This window comes from Camelina sativa, chromosome 3 (genome assembly GCF_030686135.1).
Source record: "Camelina sativa cultivar CO46 ecotype springtype chromosome 3, ASM3068613v1".
Classification (NCBI taxonomy): domain Eukaryota; kingdom Viridiplantae; phylum Streptophyta; class Magnoliopsida; order Brassicales; family Brassicaceae; genus Camelina; species Camelina sativa.
This window is the reverse complement of record NC_141882.1, coordinates 11,166,812-11,187,109: the sequence shown is the minus strand read 5'-3', so window position 1 is coordinate 11,187,109 and position 20,298 is coordinate 11,166,812. Positions and strand designations below refer to the sequence as shown.

General features: G+C 36.9%; 2 protein-coding genes across 7 annotated transcripts; both read left to right on the top strand.

The window, feature by feature from the left end:
• The first annotated feature begins 2,426 nt into the window (after window positions 1–2,426).
• LOC104778892 (receptor-like kinase TMK2) lies at window positions 2,427–5,645 on the top strand. The gene is made up of 2 exons (XM_087502819.1): window positions 2,427–4,770; window positions 4,865–5,645. Exons 1-2 carry the CDS (start codon window positions 3,264–3,266, stop codon window positions 5,344–5,346), a joined length of 1,989 nt encoding a protein of 662 aa, XP_087358945.1. The 5' UTR covers window positions 2,427–3,263; the 3' UTR covers window positions 5,347–5,645.
• Window positions 5,646–6,212: 567 nt separating this feature from the next.
• On the top strand, window positions 6,213–20,091 carry LOC104776734 (THO complex subunit 2). 6 transcript variants are annotated; one of them, XM_087502815.1, is made up of 35 exons: window positions 6,228–6,379; window positions 6,496–6,692; window positions 6,794–6,919; window positions 7,042–7,083; window positions 7,591–7,650; window positions 8,217–8,279; window positions 8,530–8,610; window positions 8,959–9,030; window positions 9,101–9,148; window positions 9,251–9,319; window positions 9,409–9,542; window positions 9,706–9,781; window positions 10,102–10,295; window positions 10,678–10,758; window positions 10,907–11,111; window positions 11,192–11,422; window positions 11,506–11,586; window positions 11,683–11,802; window positions 11,893–11,952; window positions 12,428–12,555; window positions 13,243–13,339; window positions 13,424–13,552; window positions 14,066–14,169; window positions 14,494–14,674; window positions 14,852–15,018; window positions 15,190–15,796; window positions 15,899–16,003; window positions 16,723–16,878; window positions 17,008–17,088; window positions 17,159–17,551; window positions 18,027–18,234; window positions 18,329–18,841; window positions 18,956–19,134; window positions 19,359–19,654; window positions 19,814–20,091. In XM_087502815.1, the coding sequence occupies exons 2-35, from the start codon at window positions 6,558–6,560 to the stop codon at window positions 19,881–19,883; spliced, it is 5,292 nt and encodes a 1,763-aa protein (XP_087358941.1). In that variant the 5' UTR covers window positions 6,228–6,379; window positions 6,496–6,557; the 3' UTR covers window positions 19,884–20,091. The 6 variants fall into 6 exon arrangements, with proteins under 6 accessions (XP_087358933.1, XP_087358941.1, XP_010499147.2 ...); XM_087502807.1 differs by having other exon boundaries at window positions 6,213–6,379; window positions 18,329–19,134; XM_010500845.3 differs by having other exon boundaries at window positions 16,723–16,882; window positions 17,012–17,088; window positions 18,329–19,134.
• Window positions 20,092–20,298: the final 207 nt, after the last annotated feature.

The following is a 20,298-nucleotide window of genomic DNA, read 5'->3' as shown; positions in this document are numbered from 1 at the left end:
CATTTTATTAGTAGTAATGGCTGCATAGATGCACTGGTTAAATATAAATAGACAAAATATTTGCTACGAGGGAAATATAAAGATATACTTTTTTTTGGAGCATTTCAAATTTCAAAACGGACAATTCTTGGGTTCATCCCTTGCGGTGAACCTCTCTTATTCATCCTCTCTTAATTAAGGAAACAAATTCTATAGATTAATTAATTTTAAAATTATTAATAATAATATTATGTTATACTAATTTTTAATTTTAACATCTAAATACTAAACATTTTTTATTAACTCAAACCAACATAATTTCTTTAATTAAAATTAAAAACAACACAATTTGTTTCTTTATTTTGGTTTGCCTTTTAATTTTAATTTTGATTTATTTTTTGAATATAATATGACATGTCCTATAGTTGTATTTTGATTGGTTTAAGATGGGTGAATAGGCCCAAATACTTTTCTTTCAAAACAGTATACACTTTTCAGATTATAACAAACACAATATAGCATCTATACAATTTTATTTTTGGTAAATAATATAGTAGTATTTAACATATCTTATTATGTAAAGCTTGATGTCAAAGTTATTCAATAACGAGATCATGACACATGTCAATTGTATCGATAAGATGTCGACATGTGTCCAGATTAATGCTTAACATGATCGCAACATAAGTCAAATTAATGATCTTAGATTTTAACACATGTCTAAGTTAATCGCTAGAAAAAAATAAAAAATATATACCAAAAAAAAACTAATCCAAGAACAAAAAGAAAATATATACCTATCACCGTCAAGAAATAGAGCATATGTATTATTATATAAATATTTTATATTAAGTGGTATCCTATATCAAATCAAAACCTTAAGTCCGCTAGAAAATCATGAACTACTAAAAAACAAATATAAACCATGCAAGATGAGAAAACCTTACTAACAAAAGAAAATGGGGTATCATGAGTGATGATCAAATTGCTATGATCGAAAAGACACTTGCAGATGAACCTCATATAAGACTGGATTTAACTATGCTTCATATATGGGTAGACAAACTAAATCAATGTCGAAGTACAATATTTATATACTGCTACACATATATCTTCGACTACTTCCACCTATCTCACTATTTTCACATCTATGAATAATAGATACTGTATTATTTTAATATTTTCATTGATTTTCATTGTCTAACATAGTTTACCAAAATATTGGGTTCCCAAATTACAACTTTGCAACTTAAACAATGGTAAAGACTTTTATTCTATTTGTCATATACAATTTTGGATGACGAATCTACCTACTATCAATATTTGTTTATTATTTCTTTTTAATATGTCAATTTAATTATGTAGTAGTATTTTTAGATTTTAGTTATATTATTAAGTTAAATTTGATTTTCTTATTAGAAATTTGTGATATTTTAAAATAATTTTTTCCATATTATTTTGAGTTTCTTTTTTATTTTTCAGTTAAAGATATGTAAGATTTTTATTTATTCATCCCTTGTCAAATAAATATTTAAATTTCTTATGTTGTAGTATTTTTAGAATTTTTTTATTTTAGTTTATGTTTTATATCTATAAATTATCTAAGACTCCTATATCATATTGGTTATAATTTTTAAATTTTAGCTGTCTTTTAATTTCTCGAATTTTATTGGGTTGGTCATAAACTCATTGCAATCGTGTAGATATTTTTTTCTCAGTTTTTCATCCAAAATATTTTTTGAGTAAACAAGCTTAGTGGTTAAGCAAACTGTCACTACAAATTTTAGTAGTGAAAAAAACTACGTCAAAGTGAAAGTAAAGAGACAAAAATTTGTTTAATTTGTTCACATATACATTTTATAGGTGGTGATAAAGAGCGTATTTCAACAATATAATTTTTAGGATGTAAAAACACATTATTAGTGAAAGCATATAGTAAAATTTTATGTGGATGCTATTAAGATGATGCTTTGACGGATTGATTGCATGTAAAATATTTTGTGAATAAGTTATTGAACGTTTTGAAATTTTACAATAATAATATTTATAATGGTTAATGTTTGAAAATATTTTGGTAGTCCATAATTTAGTTTTAGGTTATTGTAAGAATTGTAATAATAATTTTATAATATTAAAATATAAATTAGTATATTAAAGTAAAAACTTCTCTTTAGCTAAAAATATTTCTTTTTTTATTTTCGGAAAATATATTTCACTTACAACAAAATATTTTTATATTTTTCAATTTTAATTTTATTAAATAATTTTAAAACTCGCTCATGGCGGATCCTAGTCTTGTATAAGTTTGAAAGGAAACAAATCTCATTACACAAAAAAAGTAACAAATAAATGGGATATATAATATACTATATAAAAAGGTAAATTTAGCATTTCCCTCGCTTAACTCAATTTAATATTTCCAAAAAAAGCAAGCCAAATAAAAATCCGCCGTTTCGTTTTTCTCTTTCTCATTCAATTCAAGAAGGAGAAGAAAATCTCCGCCCAAAAGGTTTCCCAAGTCTTTCTGTCTCCCCCTCCGAAGGCTTAAACCCTAATCTATCACCCGTCTCTGAATCAAGTCCTCCTGCGTTTGTTTTCTCAGTTGAAAAACATGATCATTGCAAAAAGCTTCATCCTTTTGCTCTGTTTCATCGCTTTGGTGAACGGGGAATCGAGTCCTGATGCGGCGGCCATGACAGCTCTGAAAAGATCCCTCAAGTTACCTGGAAGTCTCAACTGGTCCGATCCGGATCCTTGTAAGTGGTCGTCGTCCATACAATGCGACGGAAACCGGATCTCTAAGATTCAAATCGGGAATAAAGGAATCTCATGAACGTTACCTCCTGATCTCAAAAACCTCTCGTCTTTGATGATTTTCGAGGTCATGCACAACAAAATCACAGGGAAGATTCCTAGTTTTGCCGGGTTGAAATCTTTGGAAAAGTTTTGTTTTAACGACAATGGTTTCGATTCCATCGACTCTGATTTCTTTGCTAATTTGACGTCTCTTCAGCAAGTGTATTTGGATAATAACCCCTTTGGTCCCTGGGAAATCCCTCAGAGTTTAAAGAATGCGACTGCTCTATTAATATTCTCCGCTGCCAACTGCAGTCTCAACGGGACGATCCCGGATTTGCTCTGGGGACAAACGTTCCCTAAACTGAACACTCTGCAGCTGTCTACTAATTCTCTTGTTGGTGAAATTCCGTCGATTCAACGAGTCACTTCAGATTCTGTCACTCAACGGCCAGAAGCTAAGTGGGTCAATTTCATTTCTGCAAAACATGACTGCTTTAATTGAGGTACGGTTGAATAGAAACGAGTTCTCTGGTCCCATCCCGGACTTTTCTGGTCATGTCTCTCTTAAAGTTGTTAACATTAGGGACAATCAGCTTACTGGTATTGTACCGTCCTCTCTTACGGAGTTGACATCTCTTTCTGAGGTGGGATTAGGCAATAACTTGCTTCAAGGACCTACACCAAGCTTCAAGGCTAATAACCTTACGCTTGATTTGACTGGGCTCAATAGTTTCTGTTTAGATACTCCAGGTACTCCTTGTGATCCCCGTGTTAACACGTTGCTTTCGATCGTTAAAGCATTTGATTACCCGGTGAAATTTGCCAGTAGCTGGAAAGGTAATGATCCTTGTAGTAAAAGTCCCAGCTGGTTAGGGATAACATGTGTGGGAAGTAACATCACTGTTATCAACTTCGAAAACATGGGACTCAACGGCACTATCTCTCCGAGTTTTCATAATCTTTTGTCTCTTCAGGTTATCAATCTCTCTCGGAATAACCTTACCGGTCCTATTCCACAAGAGCTCACTGAGTTGACCAACTTGAAAACTCTAGATGTTTCCAATAATCACTTGTGTGGTAGTAAAGTACCGGGTTTTAACCCAACTGTTATTGTAAACATGAGTGGGAATCCTGACATAGGAAAGGGTTGTTCTTCCGGCGGGGATGGCGGCAAGAAAGCAAATGCTGGGAAAATGATTGGTTTTGTTATTGGTATTTTGTTGGGTTTGCTTCTTATCGGATTTGCTATTTTCTTTTTGGTCAACAAAAAGAAGCAATATCGTAGGATGCATCCTAAACAACAACGTGGTGATGACCAAGGTGCACTCAAGATTACAATTGGGAATTTGTGTGGTGGTGGAAGTGAAAGTGGATTCAGTGGTAGTGACGCTCATCATGTTGGGGAAAGTGGGAATATTGTCATCTCGATACAAGTTTTGAGGGATGCTACAGATAATTTCGACGAGAAGAATATAGTTGGGAGAGGCGGATTTGGTATTGTTTACAAGGGAGAGTTGCATGATGGAACAAAGATTGCAGTTAAGAGAATGGAACCTTCGATTATAAGTGGAAAAGGTTTAGATGAATTTAAATCAGAGATTGCTGTTCTAACTAGAGTTCGACACCGCAATCTAGTGATTCTTCATGGATACTGCTTAGAAGGAAATGAGAGGCTTCTGGTCTATCAGTACATGCCGCAAGGGACATTAAGCAGGCATATTTTTCACTGGCAGGTAGAAGGGTTGAGTCCACTCGAGTGGACTAGACGGTTGATTATTGCATTGGACGTGGCTAGAGGAGTAGAGTATTTGCATACTTTAGCGCATCAGAGTTTCATACATAGAGATCTCAAACCTTCTAATATTCTTCTTGGAGACGATATGCATGCCAAAGTTGCTGACTTTGGTTTAGTCCGGCTTGCACCAGAAGGCGCACAATCTATTGAGACCAAAATTGCTGGAACATTTGGGTATCTTGCACCAGAATATGCTGGTATGGTTTTATATGCTTATTATGTTTGTTGTTACTTGTACTAAACTCATGCACCAAAGGAAAATATTGAAATCTCTATGTTTGTACATTGCAGTGACCGGAAGAGTTACAACAAAGGTTGATGTCTACAGCTTTGGAGTCATCCTCATGGAGCTACTAATGGGTCGAAAAGCTCTTGATGATAAGCGATCTGAGGAAGAAGTGCATCTTGCCACATGGTTTAGGAGAATGTACATCAATAAAGACTCATTCCCAAAGGTTATCGACGAAACAATTGAGTTCAACGAAGAGACACTTCGAAGTATCAACACAGTAGCTGAGCTTGCCAACCAATGTAGCGCCAGGGAACCGCAACAGAGACCGGACATGAGTCACGTGGTCAACGTGTTGGTATCACTTGTTCTTCAATGGAAACCCGCAGAACGAAGCGGAGACTCGGAAGATATCTATGGAATCGATTACGACACTCCTCTTCCTTCCTTTGATTCGACCTTTTTTGGAGTTAATACTCTGACGAGCATACCGTCGCGACCATCCGAGCTTGACAACACATTCAAATCAGGACAAGGGAGGTAAATGCGTTAGACAAGTAGCTGGAAGGAGAAATGCATTGTTGTTGGATTGAGTTCTTGTTTTAGGTTGAGGGATTGTGTATAGTTCTGGTTGGTTACCTTGTTTTTCAAGTTAGGGTGTCATTTTCGCAAGAGTGGAACGTTTAAATTGGACACGTGTTTTGGTCCCTTGCATGTCGTAGACCAGTTGGATTGGGAAGAAGTTTAGGTTGGGCATTGGCATTTGACTTGAGAATTTTGTTGGAATGATGTATCATTTGACATATATAATTCGATTTATCTGACATGGTGCATATTCTTGCTTATATATATCACAAACAATGAACACATGTGATGCGCAAAAACTCAAATCTAATTTACAGAACATGGTTTGAATACCTTTGCACAATTGCACTATTTTTTTATATCTTTTAGAAGGACCAAAGATGTAATTAACATTTTTAAAATTTTGACACTGAGGGTGGAAATGGTTGCACTAGAGATGAATGAGTTGAAAAAAAATGAGTTGAATAAAATTGGTTGAATAGTATTCAACTCATTCATCCACTAAATAGGAGATGAAAGAGTTGAACAAATTTCCTTTATAATTTGTTCATTTCTCCAGTTTTTTTGGTTGAATGAGTTGAATAAGTTTTCCAACTTATTTATCTCAAATGGTAAAAATTTGGCTAAATGATCATTCAACCTATTCAACCTATTAATTTAAATCATCCATTTGCACCGTGAATGTGCCACATTCAATGTGGTATTGCCTTAGTCACATCCAGTATAAATCATATGAGCCCATGGGCTGGTTACAGTTTCAAGCCCAATTAAACAACATCATCCAAGATCTATGACTAAACCGGATCCGGTTTATATTGAAATAGTACAAACAAACAATATAATGATTTTCTACAATTTATTTTTCTACAATTAGTCCCTCTCCTTCTCTTCAAACAAAACATATCATCACACCGTCATCGTCTTCAATTTACTTCCTCCGTCAAATCAAATGATCCAAAACCCTAATTTCTCTTTACTTGTCTGATTAAATTGTTCGTACCTCTCCCTTTTCATCTGTGAGACTTTCCCGATATCGGGAATGCTTGTTTTCTGTTCTCCAATCGAATTTTCCAGCAGTCTAAACCCTATTTTCTTCTTCGTCTTCTAGGGTTTCGAAAAAGGAGGAGGGGAAGAAAGTGAAAGATATTACACAGACGAAAGGGGTTAAAGATGTCTCTTCCGCTACTCGAGTGTAAGTACGTGACGGAGGAGTTTGTTCGTGAAGGTAAGAACGGCAACTATGGAACCAAGCTGCCCAGCTCTGTCCCGATGCTTCGTTTCCTCTACGAGCTCTGTTGGATTTTGGTACACACACATTCAACACTTGTTCTTCGTACTATCCAAATCACTGCGCGTATATGTTGTTCGAGTTCCTGAAGGTGCATCGTGATGGATTATATAATCAGGTTCGTGGCGAATTGCCAATTCAGAGCTGTAAATCTGTGTTGGAGTCTGTGGAGTTTTTGGGTAAGCCGTCCAGAGAAGAATTAGCTTCTTGTTTTGCCGATGTTGTGACTCAGATTGCTCAAGACGTAGGTTTTTCTTTCTTTCAATTAACAGTTTTGACATTGCTTACAGATGAGATTCTGCAAGGGTATTGATACTGACCTGTTGGATTTTTTTGGTTTCGTCTTGTATTTGCTTTGTTTTGCAGCTTACAATGTCGGGAGATCAACGTTCTCGCCTAACCAAACTGGTCAGTCTATAATTTATTTTTACGTTTTGAATTTGACTGTTATTTCTACTTGTTAGTCTTGATTAGCAACGATACTTCTAGCTCTTTGACATTGGTTCTTGAATTTAGAGACCACAACAATCATGCAATAGCATTTATATGTCGAATAAATTAGAGCATGTGGTGTCTAGCTATGAGTAGTGTTGTAAGGTTCAACCAACCGGTGGATTGCAAGAATGTTCCTCATTGTAGAAGGTTCCTTCAGCATAAGGAGCTGAAGCTTTTCCCGTAGGGCCTTAGACTCTCTATTAGTGCAGTTTACTGTTGAATTTTATTGTATGTTTGATCGAAAATCTGAGCTACTGATGTGATTAGTGTCTGAGTTGTTAGCATATATCATATTTAATCTAATTTGATGATTGCCTACTTCAGTCTGCTTCCTTCAAGTATACTTTATGTTCTCATTTACCATCTCCTCATGGTTTCTATGCTCACAGCTGTTTACTGATCAGTTGTTTTTCATTGTAGGCGAAATGGCTTGTTGAATCCCAGACAGTCTCTCAAAGGCTTTTCCAAGAGCGTTGTGAGGTATACATTATGTTACGTTCAGTCAATGAATTATCAGGAAAAAGCCGAATAAACAGGGTAGTAAGAAGAGAATCTTTATATTGGTAGTACTTAGAACGAGAAATACAGCTCTCAGAGGTTTCCTAATAGAGTCCCCTCTTATTCCCCCTTAACTTTCACTTAGTTCTCGATAACTCCCTCACTGGCACCCCTCATATATATAGCATTTGCACTATGCAATCCTACGCTCTATTATAGAAACGGTAGCAGGAACAAGTCTGGAGTAATAGATAGAGACTGCTAAGGTAGCTATAGAAGTTAACTGCAAGGCTGAAGCCTATTCCTGAAGCCACAGTAATCGTATAGAATGTATAAAGGTTCTTTCAAAATCAGTGGACCAGCTGGTCTCACTAAATAGCCTCTTTACCTTGTTGTTGATGTAAAGGATAGGAGGGTGCAGGTCCTGAAATGTATCACATTATTCCCATTTTAAGTAGTTTGTCCCAGCTAACCTCTCTATTTTCTTGATCAGTTAGAAACTAACTGTTCTGTTGGCGCTGATGATTGATTTCTTTATTTCCTTTTAGGAGGAGTTTCTCTGGGAAGCTGATATGGTCAAGATAAAAGCCCAAGACTTGAAGGGGAAAGAGGTGAGGACTTAACACTTCTGTAACTGCTGTGTTTATGTGACATACAGTTTGCTATAGGGTTAGCGGTGATTATATGATATGATATTATCTTGTTTAGTCATCATTTCAGCTGCACTGTGGTCTGATTTACGTAATAGTTACTCTGATTGAGTAGCTATTACGGAAGATTAACACATATATGAATTTCTTCTTTACCAGTGTAACTGCTGCTCATTGTTCAGAAATAACAATTCTGGTTGGTGCTACTCAGGTGCGATTAAACACTCGTCTTCTGTACCAGCAGACAAAGTTCAACTTACTCCGGGAAGAAAGTGAGGGATATGCCAAATTGGTTCGTTATTGAAGATCTCCAGCTTTTTATCTATTGTCATTCTTCCTGCCAATTTCGTTTTTATGCTCTTTTCTTAGATACTCTTTACTTCTTAGACACTCTGAAACGCATTTTAAGAAATGCTCCTGAATTTTTGGAAGGGATGATCTTTTTCAAAATGCTGATTTTCGCCTTCCTTTTTTCACACGGTTCCAGTTGGAAGGCATGTCTCCTAGTTCAATTATATTATAGCTAGGGAGAGTAGTAAAACATGTTATCTCAGCAGAGTTTCTGTTGATTTGTGTTGTTTGTTTGAATCAGATTGTACATACACCAACTTACTACAGTAGTTTCTGTTGTGGAGTGCAGGTCACTCTCTTATGCCGAGGATCTGCAAGTTCTTCGCACAATGCATCAGCAGCAACGATGGGAATTATCAAGGTTTTGATTTGGCCAGTACATTATATATGTATTCCATTTACTTTTTTCTCAGCTTTTTTTTTTCTTGCAGTCATTAATTGGGCACTTTGACCTGGATCCGAACCGTGTTTTTGACATTGTAAGTTTCAACTGTCAGTTCTGTCATGTTTTGTTTGATATCACATAATGTAACGATTTGTCCTTCAGTGTTAGTAATGTTCCCTTTGTTTTTGATGAATAGGTTTTGGATTGTTTTGAAATTGAACAAGATTACGACACATTTCTCAATCTAATTCCTATCTTTCCCAAGGTTTGGAATGTCTTCTTCATATTTTTTTATTCTAATGCTTAGCCCGAGAGATTATTTTTTTACTAATACAAAAACTCTTTTATATGCAGTCTCATGCTTCACAAATTCTTGGATTTAAATTTCAATACTATCAGAGATTAGAGGTGAATAGCCCTGTTCCAGTTGGGCTCTATAAGCTTACAGCCGTGCTAGTAAAGGAAGACTTTATCAATCTTGAAAGCATGTGAGTACTTTTCCTTCAGCTGGTTTGAATCATTACTTATTTTAGCAGTGCACTGATTCCATGATTATCAGATTGCTACTTTTCTAAGTGCTTCTGATAAGTGAAGCTATACTATATATGGACCTTCTGTGCTTATGTTGTTATAACTGACTGTTGTGAACAGATATGCACATCTGCTACCTAAGGACGAGGAAATTTTTGAGGATTATAATGCTTCCTCTGCAAAGCGAGTGGAAGAGGTACAGTTCAAAATATGAGCTCGGCCTTAAGATACATGCTTACAGATGTTTTAAGATAGTTTTGTTCTGGCCTAGCTTAGGTTGTCTATATGTTTCTTCTGAGTTTCAAACCTTTATTTTCCTTAGGACAAATGAACAAACTGGTTTCCTCTAGTCTTGGATAATCTGCTCATCTTGCCTTTGCAAATTTTAATAGTTACGTAGATACGAAAAATTTCTCTGTCTTCCTGGAAGCCAGTCAATTATTTGTTGTTTTGGAGGTCTTACGTTCATATGTTTCTTTATGAGTTATGATTTTACAAGTCCCTCATTATTTACAGGCCAATAAAATTGGAAAGATTAATCTCGCTGCTACTGGGAAGGATCTTATGGAGGATGAGAAGCAAGGAGATGTCACAGTAGATCTCTTTGCTGCTTTAGACATGGAAACTGAAGCTGTAACTGAGCGATTACCAGAGCTAGAAAATAATCAGACTCTGGGCCTCTTGAATGGTTTCCTCTCTGTGGACGACTGGTATGTATAACATCTATTTCGTTTTACTTAAAAAATCCATTGTCATTAAACCAGTCCAGTTGGTTTGAGGAACACATTTCTCGAACCAGTGCATGTGGAATTTTAAGTTATATTCTTCATGAGCGTGAGATTTGTTCGTGGACTACTCTGTATGTGATTGTTAATTTTGTGATAATTGCATCACCTTTTATTACCTGAAATTGAACTTAGAGGACATATTGGATGACTGTTACTGGTGAATTCGGTAGTCATAGAAAATTTCTTTACATTCTAATTTTTTATACACAAGGCTATTTGTATAATTAGTTTATATTAAATACTTACTTCTTACCTTTCTGCTCTTGTTTTTGTTTTTTTGGACTTAACTCTTACTTCTTGTCAGGTATCATGCCAATATCTTGTTCGAGCGTCTTGCCCCTCTTAATCCGGTGGCTCACAATCAGATTTGTAGTGGCTTGTTTAGGTTAGTGAGTAATATTTAGCTCAGATTATTTTGTACTCAGTTGTATAGCAGCTTCATTTTTCAGCTATATGTATCACCGAAGAGAGACTGCAGCTCTGGCCAAATTATATATGATGACAACAATGATTTCTTTGGTCTATGTTCTCAGGCTTATAGAGAAGTCGATTACTCATGCTTATCGCATTGCACGTCAGACACGTTTTCAAAATTCTTCTTCTGGGGTCACAGAAAAAATCACACACACTGCTAATACAACAGCTAAAAAGACTTGTCTAGACCTTCCGAAAGAAGTGTTTCAGATGCTTGTTACTGTTGGACCTTACCTTTATCGCAATACACAACTATTGCAGAAGGTGCGCTGACCTTTAAAATACTGAATTTTTGATACAAAAGATTGAAGATTAAGGCTGATATTTATTTATCGTTGTGACAGATTTGTAGAGTATTAAGGGTTTACTACTTGTCAGCCTTAGATCTTGTTCGCGATGGGTCTTCAAATCAAGAAGGTAGTGCATATGAAGTTTCTCGTGTGCACCTGAAGGAAGTTAGGTTGAGAGTGGAAGAAGCTCTAGGAACATGCCTTCTACCATCGTTACAGTTAGTACCTGCAAATCCAGCAGTTGGCCATGAGATTTGGGAAGTGATGAGTCTCCTTCCATACGAGGTTGATTTGCTTATGCTTGTTTGTTCCAAATATTTTTGTTTAGAACGTGATGGTAAATCCTGCTGACTAATTTTTGTATTTAGGCTCGTTATCGCTTATATGGTGAGTGGGAAAAGGACGATGAGCAGAATCCTTTGTTGTTGGCAGCAAGGCAAGTGTCAAAGGTATAGCAGTATGACTTCTTCGGCCAGTTATTTTCATACAATTCAAGTGGAAATATACATCCTTCAGATCCTCAGGGTACTATTATTGTATGTCAGTTGGATACTAGAAGAATTCTGAAACGGCTTGCAAAAGAAAATTTGAAGCAGTTAGGAAGGATGGTGGCAAAACTAGCTCATGCCAATCCCATGACAGTGCTTCGAACAATTGTAAATCAGGTGTCAATCTACTACAAACTGTGCTTTGCTTTTATTTTTTGTAATCAAATTGTTCAGACGGGGCTAATTGTCAGATTCTTGGTGCAACAGATTGAAGCATACAGAGATATGATTGCTCCTGTTGTGGATGCCTTCAAGTATTTGACGCAGGTCCGTGACGCCTATATTTTTTCTTTCTTTTTTTGTATGCTATGCTCTTATTCACCTTATGCCCTTACTCTCCCCTGGTTATGTTCATATGTTCTAAAAAAAGAAGTAATTTTAATGAGATAGACGGATGGTCTTTTTGCCAGTAATTAGGATTTGGCTTTGTAGGTTTTCCACTGATACATGTTACACTTTCATTCTGGGGTAGGTTTAAAATGTGGGATACAGGGATTTGTTGGTTTGGTTGATATACTCGTACATGAGCCTTTGAAGTAGGTAACAATGAAGTGAGATAGTCATTGTAAATTGGGATGCAGTCAGATGTTTCCTATTTCCTAATATTCTAACATATGTTTTCCATGAGTTTTTTTTTATTTGACGCTCTAGTACATTTGAGACAGTCTGTCATGTGTTTCGTTGTTTTTGAGATGCTCTGCCTCCATTATGTACGCTCTGATGCTTTATTCCTGATGCACAGCTTGAGTATGATATCCTGGAATATGTCGTGATTGAGAGACTGGCACAAATCGGGCGAGATAAACTTAAAGACGACGGGATTAATTTATCAGACTGGCTTCAATCTTTGGCATCATTTTGGGGTCACCTGTATGTGTTCTTCTTTAGAATCATTACTACATGCTATAAATAGTTTCAGTACGCTTTTTTAGATATAGTTGTTTTATTTTTTTGTGACTGCTTGCAGCAGGCATATTTCAGTTAGGCCAAGGATAGAAAAGAAAAGTGCAGTATTATTTTTATGTAAAGCTGTTTAAAGAGTCAACTTGCAATTCTGATGTTCGAAACTATTGTGCATACTTAGTGAAATTTGGTGGTACTCTTTCCATTTTGGTTGGTTCATTTGGATTTCCTTTCGGTTTTAAATTTACCCCTTAAATCGTTTCGACAACTAGTTATATGATAATGTAACTATCAGTTTGTATACGGTAGTGATGTAGGTTACTGGAATTTTGCGTAACATTTACTTGCTGCAGAAGTTGAGGAGCATCATATTGCTCACATTATATATGCTAGTCCTTTTCCTGATAGGATGTAGGGTACTTTACTTCAGCCGTTAGTTTTTTCATGTGTTCCTCTTATTCGTTTTCTTCATATGTCTCTTTTATTTTTAAATCTAGGGTGTAGTGGCTGGTAACTTCTTCACATGATGGCACTAGAATATTAACATTCCGGCAATTTTTTGACTGCAAGATGCACATACAGCATTATTAAGAAAGTATAAAAGCTATTATGCCATCTTTTTGGATTGTTTTTTAACAATATCATGTTATCCAGGTGTAAGAAGTACCCATCAATGGAGTTAAGGGGTCTTTTCCAGTATCTCGTGAACCAGTTAAAGAGGGGCCAAGGGATTGAGCTTGTTCTTCTTCAGGTACCCTTTTGGTTTTATTGCCAAATTCTTATGAGTCAGCTTATTCAGACTAATGGGGCTGACTGCAATTTATAATGATTGTAGGAACTGGTCCAGCAGATGGCAAATGTACAATACACTGAGAACCTTACTGAAGATCAGTTGGATGCCATGGCAGGAAGTGAGACTTTACGTTATCATGCAACATCCTTTGGCATGACGAGGAACAACAAGGTTTGTCTTTTTAGATCCTCAAAACTTCAAATTAACATATTGAATCCTGAAAAGCCAAGCATTGGTCTACCATATGTGCCTTAATTTGCCTATTGTTGTTAGAGAAAGTTACCAATGTTGTCCGTTTGAAATTGGGTTCTTGATTTTCAGTAATCTGAACGAAGCGAATTGATTTGGTTATTTTCAAGCTTGATTTCCTACATCTTCGTATTAGCTCATCGTTTTTACATCTATATATGCTAACACCGTGGGGGGTCTTATTTATGCATTTGCATGAATACATGTTTTTACAAACATGTGGCGGGTTGTGGAATTTTTTTTAATTTGAAGGCATTCATTTAGAATGTCTGGTCTAGTAAGAAACGCTTTGTACTTCTTTAGATGATAGGCTCTATACAGATAAAAACATATGTGCTTGCGGTAGTGGCATCAGCATTAATAATCTTTGTTTATTTACCTTCGAGATCATTGAAGTATCTTAGTTCATCCTGATTTATCTCCTGGTTTTTTCAGGCACTTATCAAATCATCAAACCGTCTACGAGATTCCTTACTTCCAAATGATGAACCAAAGTTAGCTATCCCCCTTTTGATACTTATCGCCCAGCATCGTTCTCTGTAAGTTTACAAATCTGAACTCACGAAATTGTTTGACATTTGGAAGTGTGCATTAATTGTTTGCATGGAGCATACAAGTCTTTACTGGAACATCATACCCATGTTTCAACATCATATACCTGGAAACATAAATAGATACAGAAAAGAAAATCGGTGTCTAAAAATTACATATTTACATTTTAGATTTTTCATTTTTTTGGTGTGACTACGGACAATGTTCCTATCTCTAAATTGAGTATGTGTGCTGTGCACTTACTCATTTAGTCAATAAACCATGCTGTTTGGGATTCATTCTATTTATAATGTAAACTACCTGATATGCAGAGTTGTGGTGAATGCGGATGCCCCATATATTAAGATGGTCACTGAACAGTTCGACAGATGTCATGGAATTCTCCTCCAATACGTGGACTTCCTTTCTAGTGCTGTCAGTCCTGCTACTGCTTATGCTCGGCTGGTACCTTCGCTTGATGAGCTTGTTCACACATACCATCTCGAGCCAGAGGTTTCTCGATCTTTTTTCTTCTTTGTTCTTTACCCTTGTGTTGCCTCATTTTTAAACAATTTTTCATGATTCTAACTTATGTATTTCTGGTCTATATCTTTAGCTATTATTGCCGCCTTTTTGTGATTACATTTCCGCATTTTGAAATCCATACTTATGTTCTAAATCCCATGCCAGGTCGCTTTTTTGGTATTTCGCCCTGTAATGAGGCTCTTCAAGTGTCGACGGAATGGTGATGTTTCATGGCCTTTGGATAGTGGGGAATCTATGGATGCGGATTCTGAAATATCAGAGTCTGAGAGTTCTATGATTCTCGATGTCGGTGCATCTGAAAAAGCTGTAACGTAATATTTCAACTCAACCTGTATAGTATATTTTGTTGTCTTAGCAATACTCTGTACGTGATGTCTATTTGTAGTTTCAAATAGTCTCTTTCTGAAGATATGTAGTTTCTCTAGCTGATAAAAAGTTAGTTATTTTAATTGCATTTAATTACCTCGTCAATGTGTTTGCAGGTGGTCTGATGTTCTTGATACTGTAAGAACAATGCTGCCGTCAAAAGCTTGGAATAGTCTATCGCCAGACCTCTACGCTACTTTTTGGGGACTTACGCTTTATGATCTCCATGTTCCCAGAAATCGTTATGAGTCTGAGATATCTAAACAGCATGCTGCCCTTAAGACACTTGAAGAGGTTGCTGATAATTCTAGCTCAGCAATTACGAAGAGAAAAAAAGAGAAGGAAAGGATTCAAGAGTCACTTGATCGTCTAACCGGTGAACTGAAAAAGCATGAAGAACATGTTGCTTCTGTCCGTAGAAGGCTTTCACGTGAAAAGGATACATGGTTGAGTTCCTGTCCTGATACTTTGAAGATCAATATGGAGTTCCTGCAACGTTGTATTTTCCCTCGGTGCACATTTAGCATGGCAGATTCTGTGTACTGCGCGATGTTTGTACATATGCTCCACTCTCTTGGAACACCCTTTTTTAACACTGTCAATCACATTGATGTTCTGATTTGTAAAACGCTGCAACCAATGATCTGCTGCTGCACTGAATATGAAGTTGGAAGACTTGGGAGGTTTTTGTTTGAGACCTTGAAGATTGCATACCACTGGAAGGTCACTTTAAAATTTATTTTTCTTTGACGATGATAGTATAGAGTTGGGTTTTTCTTTCTAACCTAGTTTCTAATGCTGTTGTTGTCTCTAATATTTTCTCAGAGTAAGGAATCAGTCTATGAACATGAGTGCGGAAATATGCCAGGGTTTGCTGTTTATTATAGATACCCGAACAGCCAGCGTGTCACATTTGGACAATTTGTGAAGGTTAGAAATTCTGACCCTTGACTTGTATTTTTATGTTACTTTTAGTGGTATACTTTATACATTGTCTCAGGTTTTAGGTGACTCTATAACTGTCTCGAGCATTCTTGTTTGTTATAATGTAGTATTCTTAGTTATGTTAAACCACATGTAGAAGTGCATTTTAATATATTTCTGGAAAGTATTAATGGCTAACTTGTAGATTGCAATAGCGTAGAAAAAAGGGAAGTATCAGTTTTTGATAAGAGTTTAGGCCTTTAGGGTGAAGGGAAAAAGGGGTTGCGTATCAGGAATAATATATTTATGATATACGATGAGTGGCTGAAGCCAAATCAGTGAAGAGTTTGTTCACACCCTCTCATGTATAGTCAATTCCTGAGTTACTTACAGTGCATTTTCTCTGTATTATGATTCTTTCAGAAAGATATTATGACATGTAAGACTCTCGGATATTTTTATCATGTTGTTTTAATTGGTGCTGGACGTTATATTGATTTGTTGAACTTATGGTATGACGCCTAGAAAAGTAGTTAAAAATACCTTTTTTAATTTTATGGAACTGCTGTGCTTCTGCTCTGTGATTTGATATCTTCCATTTCATTTGTGGATTCCCTATGGAATTCCACTGTATTTAGCTATTATGCATTCTGCTTTAATTACTGGTAACAAAGTCTTGCTCCTTTGTGTTTCATGTCTGTTTCATCTGTTGATCTCTCTGAAAGGTACACTGGAAATGGAGTGGAAGAATCACACGGCTTTTGATCCAGTGTCTGGAGTCTAATGAGTATATGGAGATTCGTAATGCCCTAATTATGCTAACAAAAATATCTGGTGTTTTCCCTGTTACTCGGAAAACTGGGATAAACCTTGAGAAACGGGCAAGTACCCAGTCTTCCTGTCTTTTGAATCTGCTTTTAATTAGTGTGATTTCTATCTGTCCCTCTGTCCCTCTGTTTTCTTCATGAAAAAAATTAATGTTTCCTTTATTTGATGGTCTGGTATCGCAGGTAGCCAAGATTAAAAATGATGAACGAGAGGACCTTAAGGTCTTAGCAACTGGTGTTGCCGCAGCTCTGTCTGCAAGAAAAGTGAGTTCTAACCATATCAATTTCATGTTTAGTGTTTTGTGGAATTTCACTGAATGTCTTTTATTTGCAGCCACATTGGGTTACAGATGAAGAATTTAGCATGGGCTTCCTTGAACTAAAGGCCCCGCCAGTACATGCTCCAAAACATGCTTCTTCCCAGAATGGCTTGTTAATTGGTGTCTCCCATGGTGAACCAACTGGGGAAAGAGCAAGTGTTAACCAGCAGACTGAGTCTGGTGGATTGGGCAAGGACCAGTTATTGAAAACTAAACCTCTAGATGGAAGAACGGACAGTTTACCTTCAAAATCTGATCAAGGAAATCTTAAATCAAAGGGGGGCAATCCATTGGATGCCCAATCATCCATGTCTAAGAAGTCAGTGGAACAAAAGGAAACAGATGAAACACCCAAAATATCTGATGAAAATCCTGTCAAAGCTGCTTCAAAGTATTCTGAAACCGAGGTATGGCTGTGTGCTTTTCTCTTTTATTTGCAGTTAGCAACCCCTGCTTTTCCCCCCAAAAAAACAAAAGCAACCCCAAATTTGTCACTAACATGTGTTCACCAAAATTATGTAGGAAATTATCCTGCCCATTCTATCTTATTTGGCTTACTAGAGCCAATTCTATTTTCTTGACAGTTAGGATTTATTTAGGGGAAGTGATGATTAAAAATTATGTGGGGTTACCGTGTAGACATAAGTACTGTGTTTAATCTATGACTTTGGCCTGGGTTGTGAGTGAGGGCGCTAAGGTCAATTGTTTTGATCCCAGGATGATGCAGTATGCTACAATCTAACACTCTTAGCCTTCACCTCAACCTTCTCCCACCCTTTTTTGTGTTGGAAATTGGTGGCTTAAAAAATTCAGCTAATCAGCATTTTCAGGAAATTTTTGGTTTCTAACTTTGTATTATGTATAAATGTTTTTGGCTGGCAGTTAAAACCTTCCTCTAAACGAAGTGCATCAGTGAACAAATCTACAAAGCAAGATTTTGGGAAAGATGATGGAAAGTCCGGTAAAGCTGGTGGAAGAACATCCACAACTGAAAAAGATCTTATTTATTTGGAGAGCAGGCAATCAGGTTTGACCAAATCTATTTCCAGCACAGCAGCCAATGGTAGCATAGCTACTGGTTCGTCCAAAGGTTTGATCTCACCCACAAAATCATTAAATGTTTGTGGAAGCTAATGTAAGTTGGATGGACTTGTCAGATATTCTGACTTTAATTTCTGATGCAGTAAAAGACGACGGTGCTGAAGCTTCGGATGCACAAAAGCAATCTTCTCGGACTGTTCATTCCCCTCGGCATGAAATCGTCTCTTCTGTGAGATCGAGTGATAGGTTACAGAAACGAACTAATGCTGTTGAAGATAGTGAGAGAATAAGTAAACGTCGTAAAGGAGATGCTGAGCACAGAGAGCATGACAGTGAGCCTCGATCAAGTGATCGAGATAGATCAACAGACGCTCGGTTGGATTTAAACAAAACAGTTACTGATGACCAAAGCACACATAGGGATCAAGATAGATCAAAGGATAAGGGTAATGATAGACAAGACCGAGACCATAGAGAAAGAGTTGAGCGTTCTGATAAACCTCGCGGAGATGATGTAGAGAAAGCAAGAGATAAATCTTTGGAGCGTCATGGTAGAGAGCGATCTGTTGAGAAGGTTCTAGATAAAGGAACAACTAGGAGTTATGATAGAAACAAGGATGAAAGAAACAAAGATGATAGAAGCAAACTGCGTCATGGTGAGGCATCACTAGAGAAATCTCATTCTGATGATCATTTTCATTCTCAAGGTTTACCCCCACCTCCACCTTTACCACCTAACATCGTTCCACATTCTATGGCTGCAAAAGAAGACCTCGAAAGAAGGGCTGGAGGTTCAAGGCATTCTCAGAGGCTTTCCCCGAGGCATGAAGAAAGAGAGAGACGAGGCTCTGAAGAGAATTCATCAGTTTCTGTGGATGATGCAAAACGTAGAAGAGATGACGATTTCCGTGACCGAAAGCGAGATGACCGAGAATCAATCACCGTGAAGGTAACATAGCTCCCTCAATACATACCCCTATTGATATTGAGAACTGAAGAATTTTTTGCTGTAGTTGCGTCGTCATGGTTCTTTCTCTCAACTACTTTTGTGTTATGGTGATTCACATTTGATCAGTTTTTATCATGAAACAAGGGAAACGTGATGGAGTGTTGTCCGTGATGATCTCCCTTTTTGAGCATATGAATGATAATCTTATTTTCTACTTGGTGCAGGGTGAAGAAAGAGAAAGAGAAAGAGAAAAAAGCCTCCCTTTGAAAGAGGATTTTGAAGCATCCAAGAGAAGGAAGCTTAAGAGGGAGCAACAGGTTTCATCTGCAGAGCCAGGGGAATATTCTCCCATGCCACCACATCAATCCTCTTTATCGACTGGTATGGGACCATCATCGTACGAAGGCAGAGAGCGAAAGAGCAGTAGTATGATTCAACACGGAGGTTATCTTGAAGAGCCAAGCATCAGACTTGTTGGAAAAGAAGCTTCCAGCAAGATGGCTCGCCGTGATCCCGAACCGTATCCTTAAAGAAAAAGAGCCCCGTTACCAATTTATATAATCTCTCTGCTTGAGTTTGCATCATGAATCAAACCCTTATATGATGCATCATTACATGATATCTTCGGAGTTGCAAAATCCAAATCCAAGATTTAGCAATTTCCTTGACCTTGGTATAGAATGTATGACCGTGAATGGGAAGAGGAGAAGAGGCAGAGAGCAGAACGGAAGCGGAGAGATCGGAAGTAGACTGATGAAAACGCATATACTTGGGTTTGTTCAAAGAAGAGAGACAAATGGCTGGTACTGAACACCGCATTTGCTGTACACGTACTGTTAACCATTCCATGGCCATGCGGTCTACTTTGTCTTGTGGCTCAGCCGAGTTTGATAAAGACTTTGCAAGACTTGAGATATGCTCATACCAAATTCAGTGTTTTTATGTTTCAGATTTTTGTATGGAGGAGCTTGTAAAACTATAGCTAGCGAGGGAAATTGATAGTGTAACAAAATATCGAATTTTGTCTTAGGGTTTTCTCAATTGTTTTACAACAGTGGGGAAAAAACTTCTGAGTGAATATACAGATGGTCCGCAGAAAAAAACTGATTGGCAAATTTAGCAGATTATCAGGTCACTTCGATAAAAATTGAAATGGTTGTTCAA

Bases quoted from the DNA above. Each gene is read 5' to 3' on its own strand.
- LOC104778892 (XM_087502819.1), top strand. From the start codon at position 3,264: ATGACTGCTTTAATTGAGGTACGGTTGAATAGAAACGAGTTCTCTGGT. The intron at 4,771-4,864 runs GTATGGTTTTAT...TGTACATTGCAG, and splicing joins TCTTGCACCAGAATATGCTG to TGACCGGAAGAGTTACAACA.
- LOC104776734 (XM_087502807.1), top strand. From the start codon at position 6,558: ATGTCTCTTCCGCTACTCGAGTGTAAGTACGTGACGGAGGAGTTTGTT. The intron at 9,782-10,101 runs GTACAGTTCAAA...CATTATTTACAG, and splicing joins CTGCAAAGCGAGTGGAAGAG to GCCAATAAAATTGGAAAGAT. The intron at 12,556-13,242 runs GTATGTGTTCTT...CATGTTATCCAG, and splicing joins GCATCATTTTGGGGTCACCT to GTGTAAGAAGTACCCATCAA.